A 15,740-nucleotide genomic window follows, 5' to 3' on the forward strand; every position below is an offset into this window, starting at 1 on the left:
AGATTGACAAACTTCCAAACAGTTCAGCAGGAAAAGTTGCATTATGGTTTTCATTAATGGTACAATATGCATGCAAGGCATATCATTTAAAATAATTTAACAATGTTCCTGCCATATAGAGATCTCAAATTTTCAGACCAAGCTATCTTACAGCCAACCATATCTTTTTAAAACTATTAAAAGTTTCATTGCGTTGAGATCTTGGGCTAGCTATTATACTTTGATAATATTGCATGATATTTATTTTTTTGAATGAAAATCAAATAATGCAGTTTCATTGACCAACAACCCAGACTGAATGGTTGTTCTTGGTTGACCTTTTTTAAACAATGTGAAACAAGCTCAATTACATAAGCACAACCACATTTTTTCTTGTTCTTCTTAATCATTTTATATTTTTAAGGTTGCCAAGTCTTAAATGAAACAATATTGCTTTGGAGGGGAAGTAATGAAACATGTACTGCTGTGACATCACAAACCTTAAAGTATGTGACAGACTTTTTAATCCCAGGGTCACCCCATACTCTCTCTTTTAATGCTCATACTGTTGAACAGTGCTCGAAAAGAGATCCTCAACATGTAAAGTCATCCTAAGATGTACTTTGTTTTTTTGTTTTTTTTTCTTTTTTGCTTGGAATGTCCTCCTAATAAAATGATTAATGATCTAAATTATAGGTGATATGAAACCTCACATACTTTATTTTCACCCAAAATTCAGAAAGAATACAATTTCTCCTCAGCCGTGGCAAATAATAAAGAATACTCAAACTCACTGCATCCATCACTATTGAATGAATGCTGCAGCAATCCTATATGTATTCATTAGAGGCAGACACGTAACCAGGACCAGGAGTCCGGTGGGGAGCTTGACCATAGGAATTGAGATATTTCCTTTTTACTCTCACGGCTGCCCACACACTATGCAGTTTCCCCCTCTCTGTATCCTAATGTCAGTTGACTCACATGTTTGCTTTAGAGAGGCCGAGCCCTGCGCACAGCTTACTAACAGTGCGTCTAGACGCCGTGATGAAGCGGCGAGGCTGCGTGTAATGTGGATGCCTCACTGAAGCGCGGGTGGTCCTGCTCACTTATCTGGAGATTACAGATGGTAAAGCCCTTTGATCCCCAGCCTTCGGTCTGCTCTCATGACTCACCGTGCCGCAGCTATACGGCTGTGGTCACTGAATGATCTCTGGAAGTGTCTGCGAGGAAACACGTTTTTTTGCGGTACTTCGCACTTGCTCATCTACCATCAAACTGCTTTCTGCTGTGAATCCCCTGGTGAGGTACCACTTTTTTGGTGGAATTGCACTGAATCGCTTCATCGGTAATGGCTGCTCCCCCTTCTTCTCTTGAGTCAGGAGATGGCCAAGAGGCAGTCAGAGAACAGACAATGTCACATCATGCTTAATAACAAAGTGCATCATTGTGTTGGCACTAGAAAGACAAATTTATACTTGATGGAACCTGTTTTTCCACAAGTGATGGATGAATGAATACATTTGTACATATTGATACAGATGAATACAGAACAGTACGGCAATGTGACAGTATCACACCAAAACACAAGAACATACACAGACACAGAAGTTTGTCTCAGGTGCAAGGCAAATGGGAAGCTGTCAGTGAAATATTACCTGCCGGGAGTTGCTCCCGAATGTTGACGGAGATTCATTGCGCAGAACTGCAAACAGGCAACATTTAGACCATTCCGGAGCTCTACGCATCTGTGTGCTTGTTGTTCTGCACAATAAATATCCCCCAGTGTCTGGGAGCAGATTCAGTGCACGGGTAGCCTTATTCCACTCGTAATTCGGGCCGATAACTCGGTGGCAGCACTTTGCCGTGATCCAAAATAATGAACTAGATGATTCACGGTCACCAGTATATCAAATATAAAAATATTACTTCTGCAGGGAAAAAACATAAATTTTAACAGTATACTGAGTCATATTTATTGAGCAAACTGGCTGCAGGGTAAGTACTGCAAACCGCTCCTGGAAATCAGAACAGTGTCTCTCAACCTTTGTCTGGGGGCTGACCATGTATACTCAATTAACTTTAATTGAGCTGTGAATCGAATTTAAATCTGATACCAATTTAAAGTGAAGCATATTCAGGGAAAAATAGTCAAAGTTATTTAGTTTTTTGTTGTGTCATATTTTGTCAGATGGGTGATGTCTGTCACCTAATAACGTCACCATTACATTTTTATTGACACAACACATTATCAGCTGTTGAGCTGTGAAACCATTCTTACATAAATGTCAGTCAGAATGTGCTTTCTCTATGTTTTAGCTGCAGGGAGAAAAAAAATAATAACTTTGGCGTGCTTATAGGAACTTCAGCATGAGCTTGATCTTTGACCGGGGGGGTGGGCGGGGTCACCCAGGCTGTGGCACACCATCTCAGAGATGGAGCTGCTTTGTCCATTAGATCCATTTGATCTCCATATGCGAGCTCATTTGGCCTTCCTGGAAGCACTTTCCTTGCCTGTTTGTGACTCCAGTTTCACAGATGCTATCAGGATGACATTTAGGATGAATGCCACACAGAGGGGACCAAAGCACAAACAAAGACTGTCAGCACTGGTTGATCATTCACATCTGCACCAGCTAAAAGAATGAGAGGGCTGTCATTGGCTCTAGCATCTGAATCAGCTAAATCAGGTGCTGTTCATCAGACATGCAAATTACCTAAACTGACACTGTTCCAGAAGCTCAGAGTCATTTGGAATAACCTGTCACATCACCTTGTTAAAGCATTTACACACCCCTATTGTAGTACATTTTGTTTAGAAATGCTGCAGTACAGAGTGAGTCAAGATTTCAAAATGTGCGTCAAATCCTTGAAACTAAAGTAATTGTGAGAATGTTCTAATGGATTCCTATTTACTTCTAGAAGACTGAGGCATGCTGTGTAAATGCATCTTATTGAATCAAAATGGCAGTAAGAGATTACCAGATTTACTCAGTTACAATTCACTGCAGAAGTTGAAAAGTCTACGATGGAACAAAGGACAGATTTTCAAGTATCAAATGAAATCAAATATGGAAAATACTGTCTACATTATATGTCTCATTGAAACTCATTTTCCATCACTATATATTATTTTTTTAAAGACTGAATGACTAGTATTCATGCATGTGAGGTAATTGAAATCGCTACAAGAAAGGACTGTGTTTATGCCAAGGTCATAAATCACTTGCGCTGTTGTTTTTTCTATAAAATGGTTGATGATGGTTTAACATTGCAGTTTAACATTGCAAATGCAGATGCCCAGAGCCGGCTTGCAAAGGGGAGGACCTGCAGACAGGCAGTCTATTTGTCCCTGCGACTGCAGCTGCCACTAACGGTTGAGCTCTTTTACTGACACTATGATCCTCATTTAGGCCAAGACTGTCGGACAGGAGCCCGTTCAAGAGGACAATAAAAGTAACCCAGTATAACGTGTGAATCGTCCCCAGTTCTTGTGCTTTACATAAGGACTAAACGGGTTAACCGCAGCCCAAGAGAGCACAGTATGCCAGCTTAAGGCTTAAAGAGGCAGACCTGTAAGGTTCCCACCAAATCAGAAAAGTGCAGCGGGGTCCAAATATCTAGGCTGTTGGTTGGCTAAAGACCTTGGTTCTCTGTTCCTGCCTCAAGGCCCTGAACTGTGTATAGGGGTTGCGGAAGGGTATATAAAAAAGGAATTTCAGAAGCAGTGTTTATATCTTCCCAGTGGTCACATTAGCCTTTGCCCAAACCCCGGGACTTGCGAGCACCACTTTTCTGTTGTTTTAGTAGGCCGCAGTTTTGGCCTGTGCAGAATTAATGCATTTCAGTTATGTGCAACTTTATTTGCTTTGTGGGTCCATGTGGGTCAATGTGTAGTTGGGCTTTATTTTTTCATTTATATGCCCTCTCTGTTTGTGTATCAGTTGAACCGTTGGTAAAGGAAAGGTAACCTTCTCCGAACTGCCCCTTTTTCCAGGCTGTTGCATGAGCCTTTCCTTGGGACATTTTAGACAAATGCACTATGTTAAAGGCCGCAATACAGGCGGAAGGTAAATAGATTAGCACAAATACCACGTTTGAAAAAACATCACCCACATTTGGCTCCGCAGCGTCACCGCAGCTCAAGATTCATGGGGTTGGTGTTTGCTGGTGTGCTTGGAGTGAGGCTTGGATGGGTATTGGGAGGAAGGAGCAAATCGAAGCCCATCCTCCGCTGCATGGACCCCCCGGGGCCCCCGCAGCGAGAGCGATTCCGGTTAACTGCAGTTAACTGCAGCGCTGTTAGTGTGGCCAGGGAGCGCGAGAGCGGTTCCTCCTCCTGGTGTGGGCCTGTCACCGACGGGTCTGAGGGAGGCGTGCCGTTGTTCTGCTGGCTGGAAAAGCGGAGGGTGGACAGGAGGGCGGCTGGGAGGAGAGCGTAGGGTCGGTGGTGACACGCATTGAAGAACGACATCAAAGACGGCCCTGGCAAACGCTCAGCTGCAAAAGTCATTACAGGCCAAGGCAGGGAGAGTCTGGAGGCACCAGTGCAGCTTTCTCCAGAGAGGGGATACCTGACACTGCTTGTGAGGCCTGTAAAAAAACAATGTCTGTGATGCTTGTTCATGGAGGACGACACTTTAAATGTCAAACCAGTACCACTTTCATACGATGTAAAGTGAATGTTGTCACCTTTTTTTTTTAATTGGTTTGGTTGGGTATTTTACAGGAAGGACAAAATGCAAAATAAGCAAAAAATGGAAAATGTCAATAAAAATCTGACGAACCTCGAGGCTGAATGTACAAAGAAAAACAAACACTTTCCAAACCTTGAATTAATGTAAGTTTCCCCGTTAGAAAAATATCATATTGTATTGTTACAACTCTTCAGACAGCCATTACAAGATATACGGCATTTACTTTGTGAAATATTATGTTTTTCTTCCCATAGCTGGTCTCCGGAGCCTGTAGACTCCTCCACTGAAAAGAAATATCTCATTTTTTTTGAGTTGTCAAAGACTGCTTCAGCTTGAGGTGTACCAGTTGTGTGAAAATTGCTCGCTGGATCTGTAATGACCCCCTAGATGGCAGCTCAGACATGAAATAACCTGTCAGTGGGAATGCAGGAGATCTGTGCCTTGTGTATGAGATGAGCTGGTAAGTTTGAGGAAAGTTTTGAGCGAAATTCTCTGGAGTTCAGTTAAAAGGGAGGGGGGGTAATTAAAATATATTACTGAGTCCAGCAGAGCACTGTTAGTGCCAGTGCCCGATGACTACGGAGCGCAGAAGTTTAATAAATGCGCTACCCCTACGCCGAGCAATATCTTTCCCAGGCTAACAGGCGCCAGAATGTTCCCTCCGTGCTGGACTCTGCAAAACAGAATTTGGCAAATCGCGCCAAAAGCCGACAGCGCCAAATTAGCCAGCTTTATATATCCCTTTGGAAGACATTTTTTTCCTTTAAGCTTACCTTTGGCAAAGCCGGTTCTCCAAAAAATCGCACACACAGGGAGGCTGTTTCTGTGGCCTGTACGGTCGTGCACTGATATAAACAAGATGAACACATCGATTAAATACAGTCCAACCTGGGAAAACAGGTGTAGAGCATTAGGATGCACAACTTGCAAACTGGAAAGCCTGACGCCAAGGAACCACATCCATGTGCGAGGACCACTGGCACACAGTTCTCCAAGCCGTTAGGTGGGATGCATGAAGCCCCAAGGCCAGGAAATAGAAGCTCCCAAGGCTGCCAAACATCTCTCAACAACTGCAACCAATACAAAGATCTAACTCCGTGTGGCCCTTCGTGCGGTTGAAGAACCGCTTCGTGGGTTCAAAGGTCGACAGAAGAGTAGCCTACGGCGTGTACTATGTGTTCTCTCAGTCTTTGAGGAAACTCTGCTCTGGCGTCAGATGAGGTGTATGACAGGCTCCACTAGGCCGGTCTGGATCGCTATGGCGAGCGCAGGATGTGCCAAGCCTTGGAACATACATGTCAGGAAGAGGCACAATCTGTGATTTCTTTTTACTATTTTTTTTTTTTACAAGGCCAAAATAGGGCCATGGTTCCAGTGCTGATTGGGTCTAACGTCCCGGAGGTGGTCCAAAACGGTCACTCCGGTGTCACATGAGCATGCAGAGCTGACAGGGTCACAGAGTTTGTGAGCGTGTGTGTGTGTGTGTGTGTGTGTGTGTGTGTGTGTGTGTGTGTGTGTGTGTGTGTGTGTGTGTGTGTGTGTGCGTGTGTGTGTGTGTGTGTGTGTGCACGCGTGTGCGTGTGTGTGTACGCGTGTGCGTGTGTGTGTGCATGTGCGTGCGTGTCTCGCCAGGGGACATCTTGGAAGCAGTTGCGTTTTTGTGACTTTTCAGAAAAATAAGCCCGTTGTTCCATAATGAACTTCTGATGACAGTCCTGTTACCAGAGAAGCCCTGGAAAGAAGAGAAAAAAAGGCATAAATCTGACATCGCAGGGTGCTGGATTACTGACTGGAGGAGCTGAAGAGAGGAAATCCATGGACCTCTATAACTCTCATCACACTGTGATAGCCAGTCATGACAGTCAGTGAAATGGTGGTGGCGCATTGTGAGCCTGGAAAAAGCAGATAATTCATGGACCAGAGCTCTGAATAAATGAAAATGCCCTACATAGACAGATTAGATAGGATACGCAAGGGAAATAAGCAGCTCTCTGAGTCTCTTGCCTTTGCATTCTGGTGCATGGTGTACAGCTAGGCCTAAACCACATAATGCTACCTCTAACTGCGTGGAAAACACCTGAGAACAGGAGAGCATGCATCTTATTTTAATGCTTAGGTATTTCATGGTAATAAACCTCTTTTGAAGGTCTGGGAATTCTGCTTAAGTAGTTGGTGGTAGACAGGGTGATGCGGTTGTCCATGCTTGGTTCTCAGCTCTGCTCTCAGGAAGCTGAATGCCAATGCAGCAGCTTGCTGTGTTACAAAGATGTTGGGAGCATGTTAAGTGCGAGCTGCATGGTAGGAGCTTATGTGGCGACAAAAGAACCGCAGTTCATCTCCAGGCCTGCTGTGTTCTTCCAGGCCTAGACCCATTGCAGCCATATGCTGGAGTTTTCTGTTATGAAACGCCGGGTTGCTCAACAGCTCAAGGAGCCGCTCTGTCCGAAGAGGACAGAAGGAAAATTGGATAGATAACAAAGGATGGAGTCTTCCCTGTCACCAGGACAGATAAGTGAGTGTTTGGTGACTCTTTCCAGGGCAGGAAGAGCTCTCTCTCTCTCTCTCTCTCTCTCTCTTTCTCTCTCTTTCTTTCTGTCTTTCGTTTTGTCTTTCATCCCACCGCAGACAGGGTAAAGCTGTTTAATCCCTCCCAGGGCTGTTCTCTCGATTTGTTTCATCGTCCTCCAGAACAGTCTCCTGCAATAATAAGGCTGGAGGGATCTTTCCTCTCTGGGATTGCTCAGGTCGCCCGGGGTGTAGGTGCTGTGCGGGAGGAGTGATAGGAATAACACTCCGTGGACCAGGCGGTCCAGCGGTCAGGTATTACGCATTAATAAAAGTGCAATCAACAGGTACAGTGCAGGCACCACCGCACGGCAGATGGTTTTTTATATGCGGTTTAATCGAAGGGCTGATGCTCTCCAGGCCGGCCTGTTTTATGAGCCAGGCGCGCAGACCCATCTGTGGAACATTCCTGCCTGCACTGTCCTCCTCAGCCGCCCCGCTTTTTACCAGTTTCAAATAGTTTGGTCTGCTGAAGCGTCAGGCATAGACAATAAAACAAGGCCTGCCTGGCACGCCCTTCCCCGGCACACACAAAGAGCTGTCAGAGCCTGTTGTTTCTGCTGGTCGGGGTGAGGGCCGGGGGTGTGGACGACCTTTCTGGCACCCAGCGGTCAGCGCTCCGCACAGGTTCCCTGATGCTGTCTGACAACCTGTGGGGAAAGCTGGCATATCTAATCACAACAGCAGCGTTCCTGGATCACTGTACTATGTTTGAAGGTGGGAATTAACGCAGTGTGTCAGGGGTGTGGCTTTTGAACGTGTGTGTGTGTGTGTGTTTGTGTTTTGGGTGGAGTTGGGGAGGGTGTATTGAACGTGTGTGCGTTTGCGTATGAGAGTGTTTGTGAGGGGTACTTTTGAACGTGTGTTTAGGGGGGGATTTTGAAAGTGTGTCGCTGTTTGTGTGTGCATGTGTGTGTGTGAGTGTGAGAGACAGAGAGAGTGTGTGTTTACATTAAGAGCAGCACATTTCGTGTTTTCCCATCCACATTCCTGCAGCCAGCTGTGAAGCAGCCGGAGTGAGGGGGAATAGACGGACCAGTTGTTTTCCCATCGCTTTTTTTTTTTTCTCGCCTGGGATGGGGGCAAACGTGCCGAGGGCGGCGGGGATGTGTGCTGGGCAGATGGGCCGCGGTTATTTTCCTTAATGGCTCTCCCGCCTTTTACACAGAGCATTCCTCGGACCGGGGATGGCGTGCCGGGCTGCGCGAATCGCAAGGATCGCCCCAGCGGAATGAGCGGCAGGCGGAGCCAATATGTGACCTTTGCCCTCTGTGCCTGGGTTGCCCCTTTTGCAGGCGTGAAGCCCATCAGTCAGTTTCCTGGAGGTGTATTTTTGGACGTGGGGGAAATAACTATTTAAACCTCATTAATCAACCCCCAAGCTAAATTTAGCCACAGGATGAGATCATTCACAGGTATGGCGGTGACCCATGGCCCTGAAGGATGATGGGATAGATGTGAATAGGGCTTGTTTATGCCAGTTGATCCAGACCAACTTTGTTTTCAAAGAGAGAGAACTGGCTTCTTTCAGTTACATGCTGTGAGATAGTTTTCAAGAGGGCAGGCTGCAAATGGAAAGGAATTTTGGTGTCATTTCTCTGAAGGATCAGGGAGGATGAAGGGCATAGCCATATTTTTGTTTTTAAAATTGTGAAATAATATATTTTATATGATTTTTTTTTACTGTCCTGGCACTGTATGAGGTGTAATAATTATAACTGCTGTAGGTATGTACTTTGCCACTGAGCAATAGAGAAAGTTTAATGCAACGACCACGCTAGCCCCACACGTGAAAGCTCGTTTCTCTTTTTATTAGCATCACATAAAGTTTTATTCTGTCACAGATTTTTATTTTATTTCCAGTCTTTAACTTCTCTGTGAAATGAAGAGGGGACTGACATGGTAACGTGGTAAACTATGTAAAGCAAAATATCATCCATCTTTTCACTCAAATTAAGTACATTTTTGTCACAATTGAGGTTGTCTACATTTACAAAGAAGGTCTAATCCTCTCAAGACTTTTACGTGATGGAAGATCGAGACATTTTTTCCATTCGGGGGGATTTCCCCTTTTTTACATTAAGTAAGCATGCCTCAGTGAAAACATGGTGCATAGTTATACACAGTGACTCAAAGCAACTTAAAAGTTCACACCTGTCAGCTTATTCATTATTTCCTTGAAATAATTTGAGAAATAGCTCTGCCTGCTGTATACCCAGACCACCACGTGGCAGATCTCTCTGCTCAAACTCTTGAAACCGTAAAAGGCTGGATTGGATGAAAGCAGCCATGCAGAGGCACCAAAGCGCAACCAGCATTACTCTCTCAGCTGTGCAATTCCCAGTGGCCGTTCCCCAATCAATGGAAAGAAAGTGAGACCCCACTCGATTATTGAAGCTTCCTCTTACTTGCATGTGTTTCTGATTTGGTCATGAAGCGAAGTGTTTTCCTTGGATGCCGAATTTGGCGGTCTGTTATAGACCCTGTTAGAGACATTTCTGCGTTGCCATCCATCGGCTTGACTTGTACACCTTGTCCACTCAGGTTTTATTCTGTCACACAAGTAGAATTTTTTTATATGAAGCGTGACCTTTCTACTGTATGCATCTGTGCGCTGTTGTTTTGTCTAACTGTAGAGGATACTGTACCTTATTTTTCCTGTTTGCATCCATGTTCATGCTATTGTTCTACAGCTCCACATCAGCTCTGAAGAATATTGGAATGATGGGATTTGAAACAATTTCAGTGGAGCTGGCTTGTGCAAATGTGTGGTTTATATAACTGGACCATTCTGGATAGTAAAAGGATACTGTGCTTGTTGTGCATTTGTAAAGAATGTAAGGTTAATACTTCCTTAAACATTTGTATTCCCTCTGTGTGTGTCTCCAAAAGTTGAATTGCTGTACCTTGGAACGGAGGAGATGGGTTGTATTTTCCTTGAACATGGCCGGTTTCTTAAGGTCACAAGTTCCTGAAAAGCGAACAGAGTTCTGAAAGTCAACGGATTTAACAGGATAAATAAAAGACAATCAGACGCACTTCCCCGCGAGCAGTTAGTGGCCACCTTGGAGCGCTTTCAAACCATCACCATTCAGGGACCATTGATTGCTTTTCCATGAACAAGACATTAGCTTGATTCAAAGTTACTCTCTTAGAGTGCTGTCCTCTGCTGAGAGGGTTTTTTTTTTTACCCCTCTTTTCAAGCAACCCGATCGGTATCTCTGTTACGAAAATAAACACTGTTCAATAATTGTCCATTTTAAAATTCATGCGCCTCGTTTCCATGGCCAGAAATGGACAGGAAATCGTATGAGACTTGGAAAAAAGGAAGAGGGAAAAAAAGTGAATGTGAGTGTACAAATGAGAAATTAAAGCTCAACCACAGCCCACCACAGTAAAGAGTCAAGTACCTTTGGGCTGCTTTCCACTAGGGCTTTTCACTGTTAATACTTATTTTCATCCACAGTACCAGAGACACAGAGCACATATAGGGGATAGATTGCACGCACGGCGGATAGACTGCAGGTAGAATGAATAGGCTGCACATATAGTAGATAATGGACAGTGGCAATGGACAGACTGCTGAAACGATGGACAGGCTAAATGCACAGTGGATAAACTAAACAGAGGGCAGTCAGGCATAAGGAGAAACTGTTCTGGTCAAAGGCAGTCCGGTGTTGCTTGCTTCATGATTGTTGTGCACAGACCATTGGTTTTGCAGTTTAATGATGATGATGATGATGATGATGATACTTTATTGTCAGACTTTAAGTCTGAAATTTTTCTTGCATCACAGCAGCCCCATTTGCAACATCACAGAGAAGACAAGAATCAGGACAATGAAACAAAGATACATACATTTAACATAACCATCACAAAGGACAATATTCAATGTACATTTGATCTGGGATTAAGCTCCGTGTTTAATTCTAGGATTGACTGAGTGCTTTAGTCTAACCCTATTTAATCTTGGAACCCTGTGTCTTCGGTTTGATGGTAACAATTTGTATTCACTGTTCAGGATATGGTTGGGGTCAGAGACAATGTTGTTAGCCAGCCTTAATATGTTACTATGGTCGGCCAATTCATAGAGTTTCTCAAGTTTCTCTCTTAAGGAGCTCAAACCTCAATAGCCACATATTTCCATATTATTTAGGGTACTGTAATGACATTAGAATGTTCGTTCTTATAAAACATTATACTGAAGCCTCTTATTCAAATGTGTACTAGATACATACTTTGATTTTCAAAGCGAAAGTGATCAGGCACTCTCCGTGGGTTGCAGTTACCCTCCTGGGCTTTTGGCCCTCTAGTGGTAACATGAGATACTGCCACTCATTTTGTCAGTTGGTGCATGAGTGAAGGGTGCTATCATTTTAAGAGCTGCTTCCTTTGGTTGCAGCCAAACATAGCATTGAGAGAACAGATGCCGAAAGTTTTAGTTTCAGTAATTTGATAATGCATTTTGACATTATGAATACAGCCAAATAGAATTTGCAAAATTACTTTTTTTTCAATAATTTCCAGTGAATTTAAATTATATGCTTGAGATAAACATGTCCCACAAATATTTCTCCCAACCAGTTTCAGCAAGCATTATAGATGTTCCCCAGAGATTTCCTTTGGCCGTTTTTATGAAACAGGCTCATTCTGCCAGTCCAAGCCTCAGCAAGCCCCCTGAATACGCAACCCCCGACACCTGACAACTGCATGCAACCTGTTGGCTTGTGGCTCAGACATGTAAACGAATGTGTTCCACACAAACATCGGCGCTAGGGCTGACACACATGGTGCTCAGGAGGTGTTCCTCAGTGCAAGCCGGACATAAGGTCCACAGCCACGATCGGGGGCCAAGGACGGCTGTTTATTGTGTTCTGCGCCTTCAGTTTATTTTAGTCCGGCCACTGGGGAGGGGGTCAAAGGTCGGAGTGTCAGGCGTTAGACACTTGTGGCCCAGGCGGACTCCAGAAGGCCGCAGACAGAGGAAGAATGTGAGGAAGCTAACAGGGCTCGCTCAAAATGCCCCGTTCGAGCGCAGAAAGTGAACAGATCCTGGCCAAATAGGGCTCTACAGACCGAGAACGTTCTGGAGAGCACTGGCTGCTTAACTGCCAGAACCTCCATTTATGTTTATTTACAAAATGAGTTCATTCCTCCTTTGCGAACATTCAGTAAAAATAGAAAAAGAGAAAAATCTAAAAAGCTGCCATAAAAAGTTTGTATTCTTCAATTTGCCCTCTCTCTCTCTCTCTCTCTCTCTCCCTCATTGGGCATGGCAGCTGGAAAGGTATTTAGTGAACCTTTTCATTGCAAATATCACCCACTGTGCAACGTGCCACGGTGAGGCAACTCATTCCAGAAAAAAAGGACATCGATCACAGCTTCAGAAATCACCAGACGGGACTTCCACAGTCCCCAGAGTGATCTGTATTTCTCTGAATATTTGTTCTGTGCATACGTTTTCTGAGTGCGTTTGCACCTTTTTTCTGCCTCAGTGGTGGAAGGCAATGTTACATCGGCTCTTTGGTTACATTGCCTCAGTTCTTTACCTGTAAAAACATAGATGAAATATAGATATAGGAAGTGCAGGTACGTGAGTTATTCTTGCTTTTATTTGTGATGAACTAAACAAAACTGAAATTCATGCCGTGTGGTCAAATCGTGAGAAGGAGTGTTTCACCGTGTTGCTTCAGCCTGAATGGAACATTTCTGCTGCGGCGAAACCTGGCCACCTTCGGACTGATGTCACCTTTAAGTTCATGTGGCAATTTTCCACAACAGCAGTCCAATGGTTATAGCTACTTAGAACAACGCTTTCTGTATGGCCACATGTTCATATAGCAATTAGCAGGAACAGGTTTGAATTTTAGCCTGATGTTTTAGATGCGTAGGGTACCTGCACATGGCAATGCATTTATTCTCTTTTTCATTTTCATTTCTGTATTATTTAAAAATGTATATTAAACATATTTCATTAAAATGTATTTGCTAATATATATTTTATGTATTGTGATGATGTACATCATTTACAAGAGCCTGTGATGATTAACTGTCTTAATCTTGAGTATTATACAGTACATACAGTATGAACTGATGGGTAGCATGGAGATAGCACTTATGAGTAATAAACATCAATCATAAGTGTCTGTGGTCAGGAGCATTATGTCTTTTTAACAGTGTTGACCATCCATGTGAACTCCTCACATTTCTCACTGTGTATGGTGCCTCATGCATTTGCACTCAACTGATGCGAGTACCTTTTACACACTAGGCCTCCTAAATCCCTGAAGTATCTCTGGAAAAACACACCATGAGGGGGTCTGTTGCCCAAAGCAAAACTAACTTTCTCTTTATCTCTCTCTCTGTCTGTCTCTCTTTCTCTCTCTCTGTCTCTCTCTCTCTCTCTCTCTCGGCAGCTGGACCAGGTGACCCGGAAGAAGAACCTGGCCAGCCTGGAGCTCTTCCTGTCCTGTGCCCAGAGGCAGCTGTCTGCACTCCTGCAGGATGGGCCCGTCGAAGCAGAGGGTGACCCGGACACGCCCACCAGCAGCAGCCTCGATCTCTGACACCCACATTGCCTCATCTAACTTCTCAAAGCTGTTGACCCACACACTGATTGCACATTACAGATTACACTAATATTCCTGGTTTAAAAAAAAAAAAAACAATGACCATCTAAAATGCCTCTTTTTGATATGAGGCTTGTAATTTAGTGATCCGAAGGGTGGTTCCAAAGACTCCGATCTGATTCCAGCTGAGGCCTGTGGGAGGACATGTCCCTGTGTTTTCCCCTCGCCCGTCTGTCGAAAATCCTCCTTTTTTTTCCTAACAAATAGTGGGTCTCGCCTTGCATCTTAATCTCATGAAACTAGCTGAAATGCACTAAGCCTTTCTCTGATTGGCTGCCAGAAGCGGAGGTTCCCCCGCTGCTTTCATGTTTGTTTGGCCTTGCGTCTTTATTTGCCTGTCTTCTAAAAAATTTTTTTTTTTTCCGCAAGCGGCTGCTCCCTGCGTGTGAAAATGAGAGCGCTGTAATCAGAGGCAGGTCGCCGCCGTTCTCTTCCTGTGCTGTGATCTCTGATTATCAGGGGGTGCCTTGCTGCGCCACGCCGCTCATCGCGGTCTGGGCCCTCCCTGCCTGATTTGCAATGGGTGGTTTGCCGCTCGTCTTTGATCGCGTCTTTTCTTGTTTTGTATTTGTCTAGGTCTATAATCAAGCTTTTTTTTTCCACACAATAAACATGTTGAAGGATAATCAGGTTTACATTGATCGATAGAAAATAGGGTGGTGAATTATTTGCAAAAGGACCTTTTACTTGTTGATAGCATCCTGGTTTTGTGAACAACAAAGGGCTGAATCATTTTATGTTGTTCATGGAATGTATACTGAAGCATTTGGGCTGTAGGGTTTAGAATGCAAATAAACTTACCCTTGCGTTTGAAGGCGTTCTGTGGTGTTTAACACACAGTGGGTTTTATAGTGTCTGTCCTCAGTGATGTGCTGATAATGATATGAGTGCTGGTCTTCCACATGTCTTCATAAACACATTTTACACTGTACACTGATAAATAATTCAAGCATTTCTCAAAACCAGTTCTCACAAAAAAAAAAAAATGTGTGAAATGAGAATGGTGCTTTGTTATTCAAATTCATATTTTATTGCGCAACTCTTCAATTTCAATAAAATGGTTTAAAATGGAAATTTCATAATTTATTGTGAAAATTCCATTTATTGTATCATAATACTGTGGCTATGAAGAAACAGAAAAGCATGTTAATATTTAAATATGATACATCATAAGTGTCTCATATTTCAAAATATATAAAATGTATCAGTTATTGTTGTTTTCATCTAAGTAATATAATATTGTGCTGTTATTGAATATGTATACTTTACAAGATTTTTTTAAGGAATTTTTGAAAAAATATTTCACAATGCATGCAAGAAATTACATGAAATGTGTAGAAGGGGAAACTGATGAAAACTGATATGTTTTATATATTTTCAAATGTATATGCAATGTATTTAAAGTTGCATCAAAAATGTATGCCTTAAACATGTTTGTTAAATTTGAAAATGTTTTTTGTGTATGTATCTTCTGTCAATGAGACAGCAGGCGTAGTGGAGTGCGCTTCTGAGTCCTCCTACCTGCTGGTCTCCCACCTGCTGTCACTCAGCAGGGGGGCAGAATCCTCTCCCACCTCACCTGTAGTCACCTGTCCTGTCTGGACGCCCAAGTACTCCCCACTTACCCCCCTTCTACTGCCCCCCCAATTCCCCCTTCAGCCAGCGATGCCACTGCTGGCCTGATGCCTGTGTCAGGATGGCAGAAAGCCCACCAGCTGTATCGACAAGGAGCTGGCAGCAGCGGCCATGTGGGACAGCAGCCTTTTGGTGTGGAGGGGGGTGGCTAAAGGCTATCTAAATATCCCATAGACTCCCCACATCAGCCCCACCAAGAAAGCCAGAAAGATAATAAATATCCCTGTTAAGGCTT

The 15,740-nt window shown here is 43.7% G+C and overlaps 1 protein-coding gene across 1 annotated transcript in view; it reads left to right on the forward strand.

Moving 5' to 3' along the window:
• The window catches only part of LOC118772137 (coiled-coil domain-containing protein 91-like), a 99,366-nt gene extending 85,510 nt beyond the window's left edge, over window positions 1–13,856 (forward strand). The window contains exon 13 of the mRNA XM_036520407.1: window positions 13,658–13,856. Within this exon, the coding sequence (XP_036376300.1) occupies window positions 13,658–13,807 (150 nt within the window). The 3' untranslated portion in view covers window positions 13,808–13,856. The remainder of the gene's footprint in view (window positions 1–13,657) is intronic.
• Window positions 13,857–15,740: the final 1,884 nt, after the last annotated feature.

The sequence above is a fragment of the Megalops cyprinoides genome, chromosome 25 (assembly GCF_013368585.1).
Source record: "Megalops cyprinoides isolate fMegCyp1 chromosome 25, fMegCyp1.pri, whole genome shotgun sequence".
NCBI classification, from domain to species: Eukaryota; Metazoa; Chordata; class Actinopteri; order Elopiformes; family Megalopidae; genus Megalops; species Megalops cyprinoides.